Source organism: Parasteatoda tepidariorum, chromosome X1 (genome assembly GCF_043381705.1).
Source record: "Parasteatoda tepidariorum isolate YZ-2023 chromosome X1, CAS_Ptep_4.0, whole genome shotgun sequence".
NCBI lineage: Eukaryota > Metazoa > Arthropoda > Arachnida > Araneae > Theridiidae > Parasteatoda > Parasteatoda tepidariorum.
The window spans coordinates 20,705,348-20,729,163 of NC_092214.1; the positions used below are offsets into that span (position 1 = coordinate 20,705,348).

A 23,816-nucleotide genomic window follows, 5' to 3' on the forward strand; every position below is an offset into this window, starting at 1 on the left:
GATTAAAAGTAATATTTTAAATTGACTTCTAGCTAAAAAGATTATGCTGAAATAAGCAAACAAAAGAAGGATTGAATTAAAATTCAAAAATAGTCTATTATTAATTAACGCTCCTTGAAATTTAAAAATGGCTATTGTTTTATGAAAAACTATTTATATCTCTTGATATAAATAGTTTTGCTGTTTAAAATTTACTATTAGAGAATTTTATTTTCTACTCATTTTAACTCAAATTTTATTTATAAATTTTTTTAGTTTAAATCTTAAAATTTAAACTTATGAATCCATTTTTAATATGCAATTTGAAGCAGTAGTAATACTTACCTACACCATAATGAACTCCTTCTATAAAACCTTGAATTGTAGCTAAAAGACCTGGAGGAGATAAATGAGCAGCGTAGGTAGCTGCTGCTACCCACATTAGGTGATAAGTAAAAATTTCTAATATTTCACAAGGCATTATCCACCATGGATCCACAAGAACAGAGTATCCAATGCATCGGATTAAATATATAAATGCAGCAATCGATAGTATGTTTGCATGTCCTATTTTTGACACTATATATCTGGCATAGTATAGGAATGGCACTCCTACTAGGGAACCAACCGTAACTGTAAGTCCCATGAGATAAGTTGGGCTATTCAGTTCAATCATAAACCAAAATAAAAAAGATTCTAGGAATCCCCATACAGTTCCTAACCAGAAGATAACAATCAATAAGAATGATATTGCTGGATTTTTCATTATTTTCCAGAATGTTTTGAATGTATCAACATAGCCACTTGGTGCTTCTTCCATTTCAAAATCTAAGCGCCATACTGCGATGCACGTTAGAAGAGATAAAATATTGTGTGCATAGAATGCTGGTGCATAATTGATATCTTCGTTTGTGCTGTACAAGTCTATAAATATTCCAGCAATTGGTGAGAAAATAGACATTGATATCATGGCCCATAACCTGAAAATAATACAAACGATCAAAATGAATTGGTGAAAAAATATTTAAAATTAAAACAAAAAGCTAGATTGTGAATAATTTTGTCGCATGAAGCTTAATCAGAGAAAAATAACTTTTTAAATTTTTCATTTCTTATTTTCCCCCCAATTCTATAATGGTGAGATTTTTTAAAACTGACTTGTTACCTTCGTTCTTAAACTTTCAATTCAAATTTTAAGTCCAGTACTACAATGTGTTGAAAAATTAATAAAAGATAAACTTTTAAAAAAATTAATAGAAATACTTTTTTTTTTTGCTAAAAAATTAATGGAAGATATTTATTTATTTATTAGAGTTTTCTTCAGCTTTATATTATACTTAATATTTATTTATTTTATAGTAAGAAAATAAAAGTTGATCTAAGAATTATAGTTTTTAATTTGTTTGAAAATATTTGCTTGGTAAAAGCCTATTGAAGAAATTTGTTAAGTAAACTACAAAAACCACCAGAAAAAGCTGTCATTTTAAAAAATCAGAAATGCATCAAATGAAAAATGTCTTGGTTTTTTTTAAGTGTAAGATCAGATAAAGGCAGTTGATCTTTGTTTTATCAATCATCTATCATAGGGAAAGAGATCATCAGAAAAAATTTAAATAATTTTGATTTTGCATAGTTGAAAACAAGTCTAAATGAGAAGTAAATATTTATGCTATTAATATGTTAGAAATTCGTGTAAGGTACATTTTTGTTTTATTTTATATTGAAGATAATTATATAGTCTTTTTCTCAACAATAACTATAAGCTTCAAATAAAAGGATTTTTATAACTAAATGTTTATTTAACCATAAAGCGGATACACGTTTTGAACTCTTCTTATATTTTTAAATTAACATTTTAATTCGGTTTCACATTATTGTGGTTTGTTTAACTGAAATAAAATCTCTTCTTTAAGATGATTGAGGAAACTGGTGCAGGTACCTTCAGCTAAGTTAGCATTACATTACAAAAAAATAACTACATATAATAAAAATTTTGGTATTTATCATAGCAAAACAGTGTGTTGTTTTATTTGTATATTATTTTGATTCTCCTAGGAAAAGCATGTAGAAATACATAACAAGATGGTAATAATACAGATTTTACATCTCATGCCAGAACTCATGTCATAAACGAAAGAATATCTTCTGTTTTCCAAAATGCCACGAAAAGATATAGAAACTTTATTTTATAACCGGCGTTGAGCAGCCGACACTATTCTGAGTTTACGACTATCGATGTTCAACTCTGTAGTCTTGTAATTTTAAACCCAACCCAGAAGATAAGGGAATTTCTGGACAAAGCATTGGGAAAAACTACCCTTCGGGGCGAATTTTCCGATGGAACTAGCCCGCATTCGCGTTACTTGGAGAGGAAAACGTCCCATGGCATCCGGCAAGAAGATTTTAATTAATGATCCGTCGACCACTGAGTATATTTTACGTCAATACTGCTGTTGGTGCGAGTCGGGAGCCGAATTCGTATCAACCAGGCATCGCTGGTGTTCGAACCTAGGTCACCTCGTTGTGAGGCGAATGCTCTATCTCCTGAGTCATCACGTCTCATAGAATATATTCAGTTGAATCAAAGGCATTGAGACTAAGCTTCCTTTTACAAATAAATGTATTGCAGGACAAAATGACATTTCCCTCTTTTTTAAACATCTAAATGACAGACATTACACTATTACTTAATCAATTTTATGTGTGTTAAAACATCTGACTCTCTTTAACTGAAGTCTTCATAACATATTTTAAGTGATCTGACACCAGAAATTCCTTAATGAAACGAAGCAATTATTTCATTTATTTTTTAAAAAATCATGCTACTTAATTTATTATGTTTCTAAATGTCCAAGTAACCAATATGAAATGGTTGGTTGGACTGCTAAATTTAGTTTAAAGAAAAATTTTACTGAAAAATTAGTTAATGTAGGGGAGAGTGGGGCCAATTGTAACAGAGCAAAAATTTCGAGTGTCGAGTTCTAGATTTGGTTCCTAGGTTGCGCACAAGGTGTATTTAATAAATCCACATGTACACCCCTGCTGGCAACCATTTTTATGTACTTTTGAAAGAGTTACATCACAAAAGATATTTTCACGCTACGTAAGTACTTTTTTTGGTATTAGAATATTATATTGTAACAAAGTAATTTTGTTTAAACAAATAAAAATTAGTAACCGAATATGTAAGTGGACACCTTAATTAACATTTCAATAAAAAAAAGATTAGTTTTGCTAATTAACTAGCATTGTTTTTAACAAATGAAGCTGAAATGGCGTCTTGGGGACAATTGTAACAATAAGTAAAGGGACGATTGTAACAGCTGAAAATAAATAATCTTATGTTTACAAACCATTACTTAACTCTTTAAGAACCACCAATAGTTTCCTATATCATTTATATTATGTTGCATGTGCATTATTTTATTTGTCACCTTTCACAGCATAAATTAAAATTTTTAACCCCTTAAAGTTAAAAGTTTAACCCTTTAGGTCTCTGCTCATTATTATTTTTACTCCTAAAATATCACTACTATTTTGATCAATAAAAAAATATATCACAACTATGATAATATGTATAATTAACTATGTTTTAGTTGAATTTATGAACTGTTACAATTGACCCCGTAAGTGGGGACAATTGTAACAAGTGCACGACTGTCAAAAATTGTTAATAACTAATATAATAACATTTAAAATAAGGTATTTATTTTTTTTTCTAGTAGAGGATAGTCTACTTTACTCGTCTGTCAATTAATACTAATAATATATTGGATTTTTTGTTAGTTAAAAATAGTTAAGTAAAAAGTGTTGCAATTGCCCCACTCTCCCCTATGTATCTTAGTTAAAGAAATGTATCTTATACAAACCTTTGACGACCATATTCTCCCATATCCTCCGTTGTTTCAGTAAGGGCAATCGCACTTGAATTTACAAGAGTGAAACCAATGGCTGAGAATATATTGTAAATAATGCGAATTGCTGTATACAAATAAAATGTTACTAGACGGTCTCCTTTCAATTTATTTGATGGGATGGCAAATGTGGAATTACTATCAACACATGTAATACTGCAATTTGAACTTCTTACTTGTGAATTACACATGGAAAATGACACATTTAAGCTAGAATTTATGATTGATGAATGAAATGCACAAACATCAGGATTTGTTGTTCTGGATACTTGAACATCCATATTCCAACTGATTTCACTCAATACAGATTCGGCACAGTTTGAATAATGGCACGAACCTAAATGTAAAGTCAATGAAGTATTGCTAATTTGAGAGATGTTACATGTCCTTGTTATTACATTCATATTGCTACATGATATAGATATTGGCGATGTTTCACTTTGAATGTCAATTATTGGAGGAACATATAAAAGTGCAGTTGCTAAAATAATTATCATTACTAGAGACAGAAGAAGAACATCTCTGTATTTTCCCAATCTGTCTGCTATAAAACCTGCTATTGGAGAAGATAAGAATTGTGTAATTGGTAACAAAGTATACACAATTGCTGTTTCTTCAACTGTTAGTCCTAGTTCTTTCATATGAATTGACATATAGGGTTGTGCACAAGCATATGCTGAAAAGTAAAGAAAATGAAATTAATTAAATCTGAATTTAAGTAATAAATTATGCATGGATAAAACCTTATGAAAAGTGTTAACTAAACTTTTTTTTTCTTAAAGTATACTATCAACTTAAAAATAATTCATTAGACAAATTTACATGAAATTAATTTCAGATGTGGGATCAAGACAAAACACCCATTATATTTTCGATTAAATAATGCAAGACCTAGAGTAATAATTTTACACCCTTTTTTACATAAATATGGATAAATTATTTTTATGTATTCCCATTTGCTATTCAGATGTTTCGTGTATCGATACTTATTTCTAAAACATTTTTTTTGACAGTCATATTAGTTACATGCACTACGTGTGGATCAAAACCGTGGAATCGTCCAGTATTACTTACAAGAGCAGCAATCACCAAAGCAACCTTGGACAAGCAATGAACTAAAGGTTTGTGGAAATGTGTTAATATTGTTAGGAAAATTAAACAGTGAAATATTTAATCATTAAAATTCTTATGTTTTTCTTTGAACATGTTAATTCATATAAATAGAATATTGAAAACAGGACAGCTTCAAGAAAATGCATTCAGTTTAGTGCTGGGAAAATAGATGAAGTCTCGAGCAAAATTTCTTTAAATCTTCTTCAATTTTTCAAAAGTATTATTGTAATATTATATATTAGATAGTCCTTATTTATCTGTAAATAGTTAAATTGAAAAGAGTTAATAATGATTATAAATTTAAAAATGTACCTCCAAACCAACCAAACATCACTATTTTCATTGGTAATAATCTCTGGTCGATGCATTTGGAAGGTTGCATTTTTCAGTCCTGTAAGTAAATAACAATAAACATGTTATCCAGTTTGCACATCATGTCATATTAAAATTATATATTATAACCATAAGGAAAGAAAAGTGATTTAGAGACATTTAATGAATAAGAAAACATTTAGTTTTTATGGGGTTACAAGTTCATCAAAATTAAAATGTTTGAAATTTTTTAGTTCAAACTAGTCATAGGTTCAATAAAGATAGTTTAATATTGATTTAACTTCATTTTTAAATTTACTAAAGGGTAGAAAATGGGGTTAGCATTGCAGTTAACGTAGGGCAAACGCTATGCAAAATTTCTCTAATAAAAATTTTGCCCTTTTTTGTAAAAGTATGAGTTCCAAATGCTACTCAAAGCCTCGTGAAAAAATTTTGTGATGGTTATTTCAACGCGTCTGCAAATTCTATTTATAGTTTCTTAAAATTATCATGTTTGCGAAGTTTTCTATTGTCAGGAATAGAAATGGATTATAATGAGAATATTTTGTAGATTCCATAAAAAATATTTAAAGGTAACACCTTCAGGACAAGGTTAGATTCTCCGAAAATAACAATAAGATTAATAAATGAAAAATTCAATATAATATAAAAGTAAACTGAAAGGGTTAATGAACCAACTCCATCCAATATTTAATCAATCATATATGCTATAACATTCATATAGTACAAAAATATGAATATATTGTTATAATTTTTTTCTATTTATTTTATATTATCAAATTTTTTTCTCCAATTTCTCAAGGATTTTTTTAAAATATTTACGCAATGTTATCATATGAAGAGAACTTATTTCCGGATGAGTTCGAAAAAATGCAAATGAATCAAAATTTAAAAAACTAAAAAAAAAAACTTTTTATTTGGCTCCATGCAGTAATTACGTTAAGTATACTAATAAAATTGTTGATATAAATTTACTTGTTTGGTATTCACAGTTACGCGGAGAAAAAAGTTAATCTATTTCTCATATATATTTAAATATAGTTCATGCAAAAATTCTATTTTTATTAATATAAATATCTATGAAATTAACATTTGTAAAATGTTTGAGAATTATTTGTCCAAAAGTTTTGCATTGCATTTTTTTCATTTCATTTCGGAAACATTTCAGCTACATCCCTGATGGTTCAAACATTTTATCATTACCATGTTTTGTAAATACACTGTTGTCCTTGATAAATACATTATTTTTTCCCTCTTTTTCTTCCCCTTTCTCAGAAAAGTAGTTTTTCAGATGTTATATGAGTAGACTTCAAAAAATTTCATGATCATATTAAATTTTTTTTGATTTAATGATCAGATTTTAAAACACTAAGATACATATTAATGGTTCAACAAGCAAATATTCAAAATGCCAAGTAAACGACATGTCTGATTTAGCATAAAGCCTGAGAGGCTCAGGTCCTTAAAAATCTCGTGACCTCTTAAATTTTGCAAATGGTTTTTTTCCCTTCTTAACCAAATTTTACTAGAATTCTTAGTTAGAAGGATGGATTTTTACCTTAGTACTTGTCTCTTTTATGTTAAGAATTATTTTGTTTTTGTCACCATTTTGTCTTAAGTATTGTAAATAAAATAAGCCGAATTGGCCATTTGTTTAAATACACAGAATTTTAATCAAATTTTCGCATTCATTCTTTCTAATTTGCGAGTATTTGAATTGAAAGCATGAGAATTTTATCTGAATCAGTCTCTCCAAGTCTATCAGTCTATCAAATTAAAGCCTGCATATTAGTTTATACTGCAGTTATACGGAAACTTAATGTGAATTTTAATGAAATTTTGAGAAAAAAATAGACAAACAGATTTGTGATCAAAATATAAAGTGTCATTGTGATAATTAGACAAAGAAAAATAGTATTTAGCAAAAAAATCTATAATTTTTAGAATAAGCAACCTTAATTCAGTTCTTATACCCACATCTATTTGAAAATAATAAAAGTACCTGAATAAATCAAGCTAAAACAATAATTAAGCATTATCTTACGTAATACTAATAAAAAACTATACATAAGAACTTACCGTTTTGTCAGAAATTTATCCAGTAGTCAAAAAACTAACATTTCTCAATAATTATCTTCAAATTTACTTCTGCGTAGGACACTTGTATGCAAATAAGAGAGGCAAAATTGAATTCATTATCACGTTCAAAGATTTGTGTTTTATTTTGAAAATTCCAGAAATTTCAAAGATGGGATGATGACATGCTAAAGAAGAATTTGAGACCACTCGACCATAAGAATGAAGTAAAAGAAAATGAATGAACTTTAACCTTCATGAAGCTAATCAGTGATGAGTGTTGCCGAAATACAGTTTTGAGTATTAGAGATCAGCGGCCAAATAATCTGATCAATTTTGCTTTTATCTGTTATCTAGGCTGTTACAGTTTTACTTCATCACTTTATTACCACGGTTTATTGAATGAATGAAGTAAAGCTAAGTGTAGCATTTCGTTACAGATATAAACTTCAATCATATAAATATTCCCTCGTGTACTTATTCTTAAATCCTTTTCATCTGATATTGAGATTAAAGTTTCAAAAAGAAAAAGAAAATTCAAAAGTTGCTCATAAAAAGCTTAGAAAGTTATCTCCAAAGTTTAAAAAATGTGTGGATGTTCCAGATGGCTTAAAAAGCCCCAAAAGACTGTAGGGTATGCTTTGTGTTCCATACACTAGAGCAAAAAAGCACAAAGATGTATTGAAATACACATACAAAATAAAAATGAACATACTTTTTAGTATTTGGATCCCGAGTTAGATTCTTGTTTATAAAACAGAAACTATAGTATTATGTCGATTTCTGTACTTTATTGGTGATTTATTAAGTTTTTTGCTTTAGCCCTAGAATGCGTTTGTCATAAGATTGAAAATTATTTAGAAATAGTTTAATGTTTGAAATTTTTGTTTATGTTTGCGAAGAGAGTCTCTTTAATATTAAATTTTAAAATCTTAGTTTTTAAATCTTAGTTTAAAATCTTAGTTCAGTTGTATTTTAAGCGTCTTAGATTTTATTGGAATTTTTTTCTGTGTGTATAGTTATATTTTAAGAACTCTTTTGTTTATTTTAAAAACCAATCAAGTAAAACATTACAATCATATTTCAATGTTAAATTTTCTTCCAGTTTACATAAGTTTCTGATGCTTCTCTACTAATTAACTGTCGTACCTAATCATAGTTGAGAAAGGTGGCTGTAAAACCAAACCAATATCCCATATGATTGTGGAAGAAAACGCAATAGAGTTGAAAGGCAAATTATTAAAAAAAAACTTAAGATTCTAACTTCTATTAAGCAGGTTTTGATGTTTTATGCACCTACCTTCTTGAATAGTGACGATTTGTTAGGTTTTTATAGAGTTTTTGTATCTTCTTAAATTAAATTTTAGTTATAGTGTCTAAGAATGGGTTTTCTTTTTTGTCTTCATTTTTGATATGGGGACTTCAATTGCCTAGATCATAAATTTTCATAAAATTTCAGACTCCCCACAGCAGAAGAAAGTATTTTTACAAGCTTTTTTTTTAAATTAGTACATACACTGTAAAGAGTCAGGCCATAATCTGAAGAGTTATGAAAAAATTACAAAAACATCATTCCTTTAACCATTCTAATGGTAATTTTAAGATTTCGATGACTATGCTTTTTATCAAATAGAATGATAGTATACATCATAACCTGTTTAGTCTACTATGATTTATTAAAAGTGGCGGCCTACTTAAATGTTTGTTTGGAGTTAGATAATGGTTAATTATTTCTTATCCCTTTCTATTTCTAAATTATAACGGAGGGGAAAAGTGGAATGGATGATGCGTTATAAAGATGCTAAACTCGGACAGCTGAAGCTATGTTGTCTGTTTTCTAAATCTTTTCTGTAGGTAGGGAGATTTATTTATTCGCATAAATGAGCGGGTTTGTGTGTTCTATACAAGTACGGTTAATTAACACTTCTCAATTCAAAGAACATATAGCACAAGTTAGAGAAGTTCTATACGAAGTTACATTCAGGGTTATGGAGAGGACTTCCACGCTTCAGACCGTTTAGCGGAACGATGATATCGTTCGGCCAGGGAGGCTCCTGGGATTAATTGCAAGAAAAACAAACATTATTCTTTATTGAGTTATACTCTTCATGTTAGCGTATGAAGTACATCGTATCAACATTGAATATCGTTGGAGCATTTACTACATAACTTGTCAATTGCTAAATAGGACAAATCAGTTAAATTTAGATTAGAAAGATGATAGAAATGTCCTCCATAAGAATTCGATAAATCATCAACTATCGAGCATTGTCAGAATCTTTAGCATAAATTCAGCTCATCTTGATGCTCTGGAATCTTATTTTCTCCATATCGCTGATTCCTTAGTTAGCGACATTAGTTCCTCACTAACTCCGCCTAGCACTTGGAATTGCAACTTGCCCTGATTTTTTTTTGTAGTTTTGTTTTAAAACCGGTGTTGCGCTTACGGGTCAGTGTTCAATTCTGTAGCCTAGTAATTTTGAACCCAACCCAGAAGACAGTGGAACTTCTGAATTAAGCGTTAGGACTTACTAGCCCTGGTAATGGACTTTTTGAGCGAACTAATTTGAATTTGTGTTACTTGGAGAGCAAAACCGCGAAAATATCCGATGATTAGCTCGATGGTAAGGGGATTTTGAGCCATGATTTCATGATATTTTACCTTGCCCTGAATTGCTTCTCACAACCGTGATTTTTCTAGTTTTGGTATTCACCTTCATTTTAAGTTAAAAAGCATTCTCGCAACAGCTCATTGGGGGCCAGGGAGCTAGGGTGGTAAAAGCTTCATCATTTCATGACCAATGGCATGATTGGTGCAATGTGGGCGGCATTGCTCACCGGTTGCCTTTACTTTCCAGGAAAGCCGGTAACCATCGATCTGAAGCTGAATGGGCTTCAAGCCGCCACTTGGGATCAAACCTCAGTTCATCGCACTGACAGTTCAGTTCGCTTTAAACACCAAACCATCGAGTCCATTTTTTCCATTTTTTTCGTTAGCAAATTAACGTTTTCTGTTTTCAGTCTATTTTGGTTTTCTCATTCACATCTGACAAGTCTTGAGAAAAAGCGCCTGTTTTTGAGAGCTTCTAACTTTGTAATTTTTTAAGCAAATTAAATTTTTACACAATCAAGTGTATCTTTCCGCTTTTGTTTTTTGGGATTATCCTTTTAACTAAGATCGCATTTTTCTTCCTAGTCCTCGAAAATCTGATCACTAGATCAAAAATTTACTTGATGTTACGTTTTTTTTTCTCTTCTTTTCTTCTTCTTCTGTGAAAGTCTTAGAGCAGTGTTTCCCAAACTTATGACTTTTGTGTACCCTTTCTAAATTTTTCGTAAAGCTGAGTACCCCTAATAAAAAAATGAATGAATTTTTTACTATAAAAAATCGCACAAAAAGTGAAAATCACAACTGGCTTTTGACACTACTAATTATTAACTGTTAACTCTGCAAAACAATAGAAAAATACGTAATCGTAAATTTTCATGGCTAGCTTTGTTCTTAAATAAAAAATTTTGTAATTTTCGTTTGTTGCAAGATATTTCGCATAAGAACGCGTACCCCTGCTAAACTGTTCCCGTACCCCTGGGGGTACGCGTACCACACTTTGGGAAACACTGTCTTAGAGGAATGATTTACACAGAGAGAACCAATCCTCCTACTCTAGTTACAAAGCTCGTTGTCACGTGATTCAGGGACGATTTTTCCTCAAGTAAACCACATCCCCAGTCTTTTATTATGGAGGTGGATTACTGAGATGTGTTTTGAACTGTAAAATTCAATTAAAAAGGATCGCATACTCCTGTGCATACGGATGTGAAGAAAAATTCATAAAAGGAGGACCTTTTACATTCATAAATAAGATTTTTATTCCTTTATATTCGTTTTTAGACATTTATTTGCAGTTTATATGTTAGCACGGAAGTTCATAGAATGGATTTAATTAGTTTGTAACTTGTAAAATAGCTTCTATTCTTAAACATATTTATTTAAATTGATAGATTATAATGTAGTTAACATATAGGTATTTTCATTACAATTAAATTTCATATTGATATAAAATTTCGGATATTTTTACTGCTTTTTTCGATGAAGCACGTTCATCGGATTTAGCTCATTATTTTCTCATAGATGAATCGATTTTTATTTTCGCTCCGTAATTTATATTAAGGCTTTGAAATTATTTTTTTTAAATTTCAAGAGAATTTAATTGGATATTTATTAAATAAAATTAATAATAATTAAAATTTATAAGCAGAAGAGAATAAATAAAATTTTTAAGAAAATTTATAAGTAGAAGTAAAATTTATAAGCAGAAGAATATTAATTAAATGAAACTTATAAGCAGAATACTTATTTTTGTATTACTTAGAAAATTATTTTACTATAGAGGAAAAATTATTTGAATATTCATATTTATTTCCGTACATTTATTATTCAGGTATTAACTGACTAAAACTTAGTTTACACTACTGTGTTTTCTTAAAAATATGTCAAAGATGTGGTTATTTATTATAGATCCATACATTTTATTTTCAGTTCTGAACATAAAAAGGAAATATTTCTCTTTGTGATTATTAAATCTTTATTTAATTTTAAGTGTTTATTAAGTCAAGAACTATCAATATGTCAACGTACAGTAGATTCTTATATGGAATTTTGTAATACTAATTTAAATAAAGAGACAAATAACAAAACTAAAATTTGTTATTTTAGTTTAAATACTTTTATCATTTTATTTCATTATATTTACTTTTATCATATTATCAAAAGAGGGGTTTTTCAAAGTAAGTGTTCGCCACCAAATATTTATGTAATCATTTGTTTAATTTTTTATGAAATACATTGGGATAAACAAACATTCGTGGAGGACTTTATGATGGAAATAACCTGTATTTGCTTTTCATGAAGAGGAAAACATCACACGGTTGTCCGACGGCAATGGGATTTTAACCCATAACTGTCACTGAAGATATTTTACATCAGCACTGTGGTCAGTGTTAGCCGGGAGCATAATTTGTATCAACCAGTCACCACCAGGGTCACTTCTTTGGAAAGCGAACGCTCTATCCCCTGAGCCATCATGACTCTACTTTGGAGGTATGGAATGAAGTATAAAGTTTTACACTATTATATCTGAAACTTCCTAAAAAATTGATACTTTGAGTTTGTAACATCATTTAAGTTTGGCGTACTATAAAAATTTGCATAGTGAGTCGACAATGAACTTTCAATTCATAATCAAAAAAATTTTGAGTTGAAAAATTTCAAAATACGAGAATATATGCGTAATTATTTTCAGATCTGATTTTTCTCATGTAAAAAAATAAGGTTAATAAAATCATTAATGTCATTAAACTTTTTTATTTGAAAAAATTTCAAACAAATATTTATTTTTGGGCTTTCACCTTGAGTAAAAGTTTCGTCCCTGATTTCGCCACGATCTCTCAATTATATTTTCCAAAGATATCGAAATTGTTTATTGTTCACGGTATCTTAATGTACGTGGTACGGTTATCTTAAGTTTCAGTTACATCATTCTTATGGATAGTATATGGAATGAAGGAATACAGATAAAAGTGTACATATATTAAGATCAGAACTGCTTTCGAGAATGTTCTTTTATGTGGAAAGCGTGTTTTAAACAAATTTGGTTTAAAATTTCAATAAAAGTTTCAATAAATAGGTAAATAAATGAACAGTAAGAAACTGAATCTTTCAACAGTTAATAAATTTATTTTGTTGTTAAGATTAAAAAGACATAAAGTCCGCTAAAATATTAAGATTTTATCCTTCATTGCTGTAAACAAAAATAAAAAAAACAAAAATTTACAAATAAATAGGGTCTAGATTTGTTACTGAAAACGAAATTTTATTAGAAACTCCAGCTTTCAAAATATTTTTTTAACTTGTTTATGGGAAAAATATTTAGGTTTATTCAACGTTCATTACAATTGGATGAAAAAAATTCTTTTATTTACTTTTTTCTAGCTTTTTAAATTTTTATTTTAAACTTTTACTTTATCCTAAAAGTAGATTTTTTTTTTATTTTTGGATGCTTAAATAACTATTTTGTGTCAGCTATTACAACTTTTATTAGAAATAATAACTCTTTATGCTAACAATTGTTGAATTGTTTAGTAGATATTAATTAAAAAATACCTTTTTATTTACTTTGAATATATTATATAACTGAATATGACTTTGAATACATTGTATGACTTTTTCACTGAAGTTTTCAGAAAAATGATTTCTACTGGTCTACAATGCGTTATTAAGGGATAAGAAATTTTTTTAAATTTATTATGATAGGCGACAAATAAAAAAAATAAAATACTTATATTTTTCAATGAAAGGGAAAAATCTTTATAATTTATTTGCAATTTCAAAATTATTACAAACTCTGCGTTTTATCTTTAGCACACTACGGTTTAGACTAGCAGACCAATTGAATCATTTTGTTTTGACTTTTAAACCTTTTATTTATTAATTTTTTGTGTAGACGGTTTTCCTAATATTATTAAAATTCAAGAGATAAGGAATTCAAAGTAGCAAAGACAAAATTTGTAATATGGCAATAAAATTTAGAAAGCAGTAGTTTGTATTTCGTGTCCACAAAAAGATAAATAAATAAAATAAAAAAAATAAAGCTATCATTGACACGATGCAAAATTTTCAAACGTAACATGTAGTTATTTACAATACAATAAATACAATTTATGGTCATTAAAAAGCTTTTCATCATCGACAACTTTTGCGAGACCTCTTGCGCTTACTTTTTTATTTGTTTCAATTTGTATTTTGACTGTTATAATGTATTTTTGATTCACAATTTGTGACTGAACAATAAATTTTCATTATTCAAATCTAGGTATTTAAATATGATGTTTGTTGTTAGTGTGAATATAAAATTTCTCTTTCTTTTCATTCTGTTTTTTTATTAATCTTCATCAGGCATCTTACAATTTCTAAATCTTATATTTTATTCTTAATTACTATAAGTTTTCCTTTAGATCTGTGTTTGCTCGTAAAGTAATTTTTTATGCAGCATGCATTGTATATTAAATACGAATTCAATATGAATTAAAAAACATACATTTTTCTTTCCTTATAATATATTCTTAGTTGAATAAATTAATATCAATAACATTTGGAAAAAAGAAAACATTTCCTTCAGTAAATAAATTAACTCAAACTGAATTCGAAACTCATTTAAATAGAACAAAAAAATCTACTATATGATATAGTTTTTGAAAGTAATTAAATGAACTAAGCAAATATTAAATAAATATAATCAACAAAAAATCTGGCCATGCATCAACAAAATGAAATATGCAATGAAGATCATAACAAATTATTCAACTTTTTCTAAATGCGAGAGAATATTTACAAAAAACAATAAAGCTTTCGTTGTTATAATAATGACATGCGTACAATTTTATACAAGATTTTACTTTCACAATAGATTATAAGCAATTTTAATGAAGCTTGTTACAAGTGAAGAAAGTTCTAACCCTTGAAGTTTGGCCTTCTTTGATAAAACGTTTTAGACTGTCTATTTATAAACATACACTATCACTTTTGATAAATCAATAAATTGTTTTTGATTTTTATAGTATATACAGTGTCTCTTGTGTTCAGTAGCACACAAATATGCGTAAAAAGTATCAAAATACATAATGATGAGAGACTTTTTCCAGGTCTGCATAGATTATTGCAATTCTATGCAGAAAATTACAGCTGCACTGCGTACAATTTGTAATACAAAGTTAGTTCATCAAAATCATGCGTATTCTTAAATCAATTTGCTTCAGTTTTTATGCACAGTTTATACTGGTCATTTTCATGAAACAATACGATTATATATTCGACGAATAAGGGACAAAAATATATTTTTGTATGATACCTAAAATAAAAGCAAAAAATAAAACCATTCACTTTTGCAGCAACTTTTCTTTTTCTTAGGAAATGAGAAACTTAAGAACTTCCTTTAAGGCACTAAAAACTTCCTTTAAGGCACTAAAAACTTCCTTTAAGGCACTAAATGTAGTTAAAACAAATACAGGGTTTTAAATTAACAACAATATGCTGATGCTATTCAATGACTAGCATCATTACTGTCTTGTAAGTTCTTCACTTCATTAAAATTAAGATGACTTCCATTTTTAATAGATTCCCCACCATGGTCAATATCTGGTGCCAAAGCTACAGTAATAATGCTGGGTCGAGCTAAAAGAAAGAAATAACTTATTTAAAACATGTAAATAAAATCAGCATCAATGATTAATGTTTTACATTGATTTGTAAGCAATTTCGGCTAGAATTTTTTTTATTAACCATTCTATTAAGTTTGCGACTATTCAAAATTGGAAAATTTTCCAATTGCATACGTATTGCTTGTTAGGGATATTCATTGAAAGTTTGAGGATTTTTAAAGTGTTCATAATTTTAATGTTTTGAGGAATTCTCAACTGTGAGTTTCTCTAAGCATTAAAATTTGTATTTTTGTAAAATAGTTATCTCAAAAACGACCTATTTGAAAAATCAATTAACGAGAAGTGGAAGATGATAGAAATGCTCGGTTTAATGTTCTGTGCGTAGAAAACAAGTAATTTATTTTCACCAAATTTCAAAATTAGTTATTTTATCCTCAGATTCAGAATAATCGTCACTTTAAGATGTTGCTTAAAATGATGAAATTCTGAAAACATCATTTTGTAGTTTTTAAAATTTAAGAGCTCCACCTGTTGATGATCTTTATAAAAAATTAGGATACTTAGTAAAAAGAATAGCTGATATCCTAAACAGAAAGCAGCAAACCGCGCATTTCTATTTCCTTCCATTTTTCTTATCTTTTTTGGGACGCAGGATAGTTTGAATGCCTTCACATTTGATAATATTGGGATCATTTTCAAATTAAAGAAGATTTAGAAATTCTTTTTCTTAACAAATATAATTGAATTACTTGTCCGTAAAACTTAAATCAGCAGTGAACTTTAATATTTGGATCATATATAAAAAATAAAAAAAGAAAATAAATAAAATATTAATTTGAATCTGCATTATGCAATCCCCTTTGTTACCAAAGCTATTTAAATAAAAAAGTTTTCGGAAATAATAAACAATTTACTCCTCAGTAAAATTTACTCTGTAAATCACTAAAAATGCTTTTTTTTAAAATTATATAGGAAAACAAAAGCTTGATAAATGACAGGTAACCGAGTAGAAAAAGGTAAACAGATGGGAAAGCTGACTGTAGGACTAGATTTTTTTATTGTTCTTGCATTGTAAATTACTGAATTTTAGTCATATATTGATATCTACCTATATTTCTTTTAATAAACTTAATATTTAATGAAATACTAAATTAAGAGTCAATAAAAAAAAATCAATAAATAAAGTTACACTAAACTAACATTAACATCCTTGAAGATCATTTAATAAAGTTTAAGAAAAAAACATTTTTAATTATATTTAACAATTTAAAAATAAATAATGCCAAATTTATTCCATGAAATGGAGTTCAGATAAGTGACTCATAACGATAAATTCTGTTAGAGCTAATACAAAGTGATTACTTAGAAGTAAATAACATAACTCTTCGTATCTATACAAAGGGGTAAAGTTTTTAAAACTTGATCTTTAAAATGAAATGGGAGTGAGAAATTATCTTTTGTTTAATGTTTTTAATCAAATAACTCTCTCTCTCAAATATCACAAGAGCAAGAGGTGATTATTTTTGATAAAAAATATTAAAACATTTATAATTAATTGTTCCTGCTTACTTTTAAAAATACAAGCTCGGGATAATTTCATCACTATACACTATTAAAATGAAATGGGAGTGAGAAATTATCATTTGCTTAATGTTTTTAATCAAATAACATATCACAAGAGCAAGAGGTGATTATTTTTGATAAAAAATATTAAAACATTTATAAATAATTATCGTTCCTATGAATTATCGTTAGATTAATGATCGCTCCTGCCCACTTTTGTAAATACAAGCTCGGGATAATTTCATCACCATACACTACTAAAATGAAATGGGAGTGAGAAATTATCATTTGCTTAATGTTTTTAATCAAATAACTCTCTCTCTCTCTCAAATATCACAAGAGCAAGAGGTGATTATTTTTGATAAAAATATTAAAACATTTCTAATTAATTGTTCCTGCTTACTTTTATAAATGCAAGCTCGGTATAATTTCATCACTATACACTATTACCATTAGCACATATTTTTGTAATTTAGTTCATTTTTATCTGTTCTTGATATTATGCATACAGGGTGTTCCGTTAAGATCGCTCTTAATAAATATTTTTAGAATCATTTTTTTAAAAAATGTCATGCTGTTAGGGGTTGTAAATAAGCATTTCATTGATGAAAGAAACCAAAACGTTATCGTAATCTGAGGAATCACATTACAGGAAGACGAATATAATTAACAGCAAGATCAGTGAGAATAGCGGGTGGAAACGGAGAGGACGATTATTAGAAGTACCATGAAGAAGCACGTTTAAACCTGCTTTGATGTTTGCAACATTCGCCTGTACTGTGACTTGTCATATTTCGATAGTGCTTCTGTTTTTTTATCGGTCAAATATCAATTTGTGACCCTGATTGTGCATACTTGTTAGTTTTTGCAAAGGATTTTAAAAAATCATATCAAGTGCACCGACCAAGAGAGAAATAAATCGATGTAATAATAACTTCCCTAGCCAAAATTCTTGATGGTCACATTAAAAATTTTTGATAGCTTATGTTAGCTTCATTGTGATTGATGATAGACCAACATCATTTGATGGTCACCATCATCCCACATTTTCCATTATGCGTTCATGGTGTTTGATGTGCCAATAATTCCATGTTGGAAAGTGTTACTTTAATACTATGATGGTTTACCATCAAGAGAAGTTTGATTCTCATGAATCAACCGTCCGTGATGATCCTTGATGGTCCATGATGGTTCCAACTGTTCATTTCCACGATGGTTTGATGGAAATTCTTGTAAGTTCTCACTCAGGAATATAACATCAAAAAATTTTTTTTTATGTTGGACCATTATAAATCCGTCCGAATTCCTACATTGGGATGATGGTTGCTCATGATCGTTCCAACATTAGATTTCTAGTATACTATGGCAATTCGTGATGGTCCATAATGGTACAACAATACATTTCCATGATGATTTAATGGAAAGTCATGTTGGTTCATCAGGAGTATACCATCAAAACCATTTTTTTATGTTTCTTTTATAGACTATGGAAATTTCTGATAGTTAAAAATGAACACACCAACAAAATAAGTAGCTATTCTTATGTTGGATCCTCTTTGGGGGGATGGCTATTTATGTTGGTTACCATCAGAAAATATAATGCTTCATGATGGAATTATTGATGTTTACCATCAAGATTATGTTGGTCTGTCAAATGCAAACCGTCAAAAATTTTGATTTGGGTTGTCAAAAATGATTTAATGAACTTTTTACCTTCTGATGCATTATTTGTAACCATATTGCTAGTATTTAATTCCATTTCAGCTGTTGATATCTTTTTCCCTCTTCTTTCCCGTTTCCGAAGCCATCCGTAGTAGAAAACTCCATAAGCAATAAACATAGCTCCTGAGGCGATACCCATAACGCGAAAAGCAAGTCGAGCTCCAAATTTACTCATCATTGTACCACCAGCAAAACTTCCCGATCCACGACCTACATTAAATGAAAATAAGCAATCCTTAATGAAAATGAAATGAAAATAAGCAATATTAGACTAGTGGCACATTAATTTAATAAAAATATTTAAACTGATCAGTTTCATTTATATGCTTATTAACTTATATATTTTGCAACAAAATACACAAATTTGTTACAAAAAAATTAGAAATATTGATTTAAAATTTTTGACGAACAAAAAATATATTTCAAACTAACAAAGTTTGCAAAAGTAACAATGTCTTATTTTTCAGAAGCGTCGAGCTAAATACATCAAAAATATGTTGCTTTGATTTCGTTTTTTATACAAATTTATACGAAATTGGATTCACTTGGAATGTCGTAAAAATATTGTGTGTTCCATATTCAACGACCTTTTGCAATCCCTATTAAAAACAAATACACATAAGGGAGCACGATTCAGTACTAAAATGAAAAAATAAAAAGCTTTTGTGATCTTACGGATCACTATTGGGGAAGGTGGGACTTAAAATAATTAAAGCCTATTTTATTGCTAAATGAAACAAGTTGAGAATAAGAGACAATTTTTTGGAAGTTCATCAGGTTGTTGAGTTGTTGAAGTTTCATCAGGCAATCAAATTGGTTTTAATGTGTATAATGACACTCTCCTAATCACTGATTTGAAAGATTTCAATTGTTCCTTCATGCGAAACTGTAAATAAGTATAATAACACTTTGCTTAAATATAAATTTCTTATTTCATGTGCCTACTTTTTTGAAAAGTTTTTGAAGTGATCGTTAAGGGAACCTGTATAACATTCATAAATAAAAGTACACAATCTTATAAATTCTTTAATTCTGAAAGTTTCAATTAAACTCTAAAATTTATATGATTTTGATTAAAAATTAGATTTATTTTAATTCTACTCAGTTACTACTAATTATTTTTAAATCGAAGTTGCTAAAAAAACGGATCCCCAATATATTACAAGCATTTTAACTTCACTGCAAATGTATCCATAAAATAATTTAAAAAATATTCTTTATCTCAAGCCTTATGTGAATACTTCATAATAAGTTTTTAAAATAACTTAAGCAAACTTTTTGTTCTATACTATAAACTATATTGTTCATGCGTTTCTATGTAAAAGTACATAACTTTTAATAAGTAATACATAAGTCAGATTTACGAGACAAAATATGCGATCGCATTTTTATAATGTTTGGAAATATGAAGTTAAATAAATAAACAAAATACTACCGCATAATTTAGTATGTAGGTTAAGTGAAAAAAGGTGTTTCATTTTTGTGAAGAAAACCTATACAGCTTCTCTGAAGGAAAAAAAAATCTTCGCTCGTTTGAATTTAGAAATTTTATACACCATTAACTGGGCCAAATTTTAAATGTTTGGTGAAAAAAGCGAGTACTTCATTTTCAGTTGGCGAAAGAAAAATATTTTTTGGGCTAGGGAAAAGGAGTAAACAATTAATTGACGATGTTTAAATAGCGTTTTTTTTTCTTTAAAATTATACAGTTTTGAATACTAGACACTATTGTTCTAGTTGAAACTTTCCGGATTCATGTAAAATTATTAGAACTGGGGATTTTATATTTTTAAAAAAAGTATTTTAACATTTTGGGGAATCAAAATTGAATGTCGCTTAGTATTTTTAAAGAAAATAAAACTTTGATTCTCCAAAGGAAAACCTTTTTTGTCGAGAGAGAGCCATGGTATTGAGACTTAATTTGTGTCGTACAAAATCCACACTAACTATCAGGATGTAAATGCTTGTAATTGATTCTAGGCGCGAAAGTTAATGGCTATACAAAATTCTATGTAATGAGGCTTGTTATCTAGCATTTAACCGTCAAAATCTACTTGTCCCAAAAGTGAACCACAAGGCATATATTTCAGTGACTAGTTAAGTAGTACATAAAAAACAAAGAAATGGCGTAATCTTAAGATTGACGTTAATGTTGCTAAAAATTGAAACCTTCGACACAAGTTTCTAGGTTTCAAAAGTGATCAAAGTTTTATATATATATATGTTCAACTCTGTAGCCATGTAATTTTTACCCCAATCCAGCGGATGAAGCAATTCCTGGATCAAGTATTAGGAGAACTTTGCCTTCGTGAGGAATTTTTGATGGAACAAACCCTCATTTTCGTTACATGGCGAGGAAAACCACGAAAACCTCCCACTGTTAGCCTGACGGTAAGGTGACTCTAACCCATTACCCGTCTACCACTGAGGATATATGCGTCAATACTGTGGTTGGTGCGACCCGCGTGCGGAATTCGCATCGACTAGCTATCGCAGGGATTCGAGCATGGTTTAACTCATTGGAAGGTGAACGTTCTTTCCCCTGAGCCACCTCGGCTCCCAGCGATCAAGTTTGAAATTTTTTGGAAAAGAAGTCGAATGTATAAGTTGAATAAAAATCAATTCGCAGATCTACGTTATTTAATTTAATAAGACATGGTCCTCAACTTTAAAGCCCGTTCTTAAGTAGATGGGTAAGAAAACAATTAGCGGAAAGTTGCAAGCTGTTTTGAAACAACTGGTACCAGGTCTACTATTACTAACTGATGTTTGACTCCTCTCTCGGGGTTAATTTCCTAATCCAGGAGCTTTTAACGACCCTCCATTCTGTTTGGCATTTTATTAAATGAAAAAAAAAACTTGATTTTTTTTCTCTTTTTTTTATAATTCCGGTAACAAGTTTTAAAAGAAGTAAATGATATAATAATAATAATGACCATTATAATAACGACCAACTGCAACCAAGAGGAAAATCTCCAGAAAATAGATCAAGTCGTTAAAGGCCCCCCATTGTAAGTAAGATTCCCGGGGTGAATATTAGTCGCCATCTTGATGGAAATCAGAGGAGGGGGGGGGGCGAAATTCACTTACTTTTATCTAGACAACTGAAGCAATATTCCCGATTTAATTTATTAATTTCGTTTTTTTTAAATGCTGAATCGGTTAAAATTAAATCCAAAAAGATAGAACTAAAAACTCAAAATCAATATGTATGCAATGCAGAGTTTTGTACTCAGATTACTATAGCAGATGAGCGATATTTTTGAACCAATGTAATGTTGAACGCAGAAGCAAATCAGAGCAAAGCCAAGTCGGTAGGACTGATGAAAGTTTTATTAATGAAAAATGTAATATTTGACTTACACACTTTCACACAAAGGAGATTATTAGATCTAACGGTTTAATTTTGATTTTGTTGGACTCTGCGGAAACAATTTATAGAAACCGATGAAAAATGCATAGAATAGTTGGTCTATATAGCAATGACAGACTTACAAATTTGTATAAGTACAAAACTGTACTTTTTATACATTAAGAAGTTTTTATTTATTGAACTATTTGTGCTATCAACCCTTATTTGGTTCCATTCGATTCAACGTAAAATATACATCGAAAAGAATATCTCATTTGTTTAAATTGAAATAAATAAATCACATTCTCTTGATCTCCTCTCCTGCAATTAACTCAAGATAGCAACTTACTCTCCCCTCGGGTGAGAAATCAAACGTTAGTAAACTATAATATGCCTGAATCAGAAGTTTCAAAACACTTTCCTGCTTTTCTTTTATCAACTACTTAGAAGCAGGCTTCAAATTTTACGGTCATATTATATAAAAGTTGAATAAGGGCAAAAGATCTTTTAATTGATTTTGCTCTTACTTCACTTTTTTCCTGTCAATTTCATACTTGTTAACTTTTGGTGGAGGTAGTTGATAATCTTGTACCCTATACGAAATTTCTTTTTTAGTAATTTTGAAGGCACACTCAATGTACAACATGCATATCTTGCTCTTTTATAGGTAGGGGAGAGTGGAGTCAATTGTAAAATTTTTTATTTAATTATTTTTAACTAACAAAAAAATGCAATATATTATTAGTATTAATTGACAAACGAGTAAAGTAGACTATCCTCTACCAGAAAAAAAAATACCTTATTTTAAATGTTATTATATTAAGTTTTTAACAATTTTTGACAGCCGTGCACTTGTTACAATTGTCCACACTTAAGGGGTCAATTGTTCAGCTTCATTTGCTAAAAACATTGTTAGTTAATTAACAAAACTAATTCTTTTTTATTGAAATGTCAATAAAGTTGTCCACTTACATATTTGGTTAATAATTTTAATTTGTTTAAACAAAATTACTTTGTTACAATATAATATTCTAATACCAAAAAAAGCACTTACGTAGCGTGAAAATATCTTTTGTGACGTAACTCTTTGAAAAGTACATAAAAATAGTTGCCAGCAGGGGTGTACATGTAGATTTATTTTATACGCCTTGTGCGCCACCTAGGAACCAAATCTGGAACCCGACACTCGAAATTGTTGCTCTGTTACAATCGTACCCTGTTACAATTGACCCCACTTTCCCCTACTGATCTTTAGTATGCGTTCACTGAAATCTATACCTTAGTTGTTTGTTATTGGAAAAAGAAGATTTTGACCGACAAATCTAATGAGAAAGCTTCATTTAATGTTTTGTAGGACCACTGATCGTTGCGCAAAATGTCAACCGTAAGTATGTCTTAATAGTATTATGGAACAAAATAAGTATGGATGCCATGGCTTATTCTTGGAACATGTGTAAATTTGGCCATGTGTGAATCTATGTTTTTTCTTAAAATACTAGATCTCCAAGTTTTACACCAATGCTAGATCCATTCACTTTTTCATGAAA

At 29.2% G+C, this 23,816-nt stretch overlaps 1 protein-coding gene across 1 annotated transcript in view; it reads right to left on the bottom strand.

Moving 5' to 3' along the window:
• LOC107456903 (uncharacterized) overlaps positions 1-23,816 on the bottom strand; it is a 44,483-nt gene that overhangs the window by 8,148 nt on the left and 12,519 nt on the right. The window contains exons 4-8 of the mRNA XM_071187772.1: positions 18,909-19,127; positions 15,523-15,645; positions 5,319-5,393; positions 3,849-4,569; positions 325-959 (exon numbers count right to left, since the gene is read on the bottom strand). Of these exons, the coding sequence (XP_071043873.1) occupies positions 325-959; positions 3,849-4,569; positions 5,319-5,393; positions 15,523-15,645; positions 18,909-19,127 (1,773 nt within the window). The remainder of the gene's footprint in view (positions 1-324; positions 960-3,848; positions 4,570-5,318; positions 5,394-15,522; positions 15,646-18,908; positions 19,128-23,816) is intronic.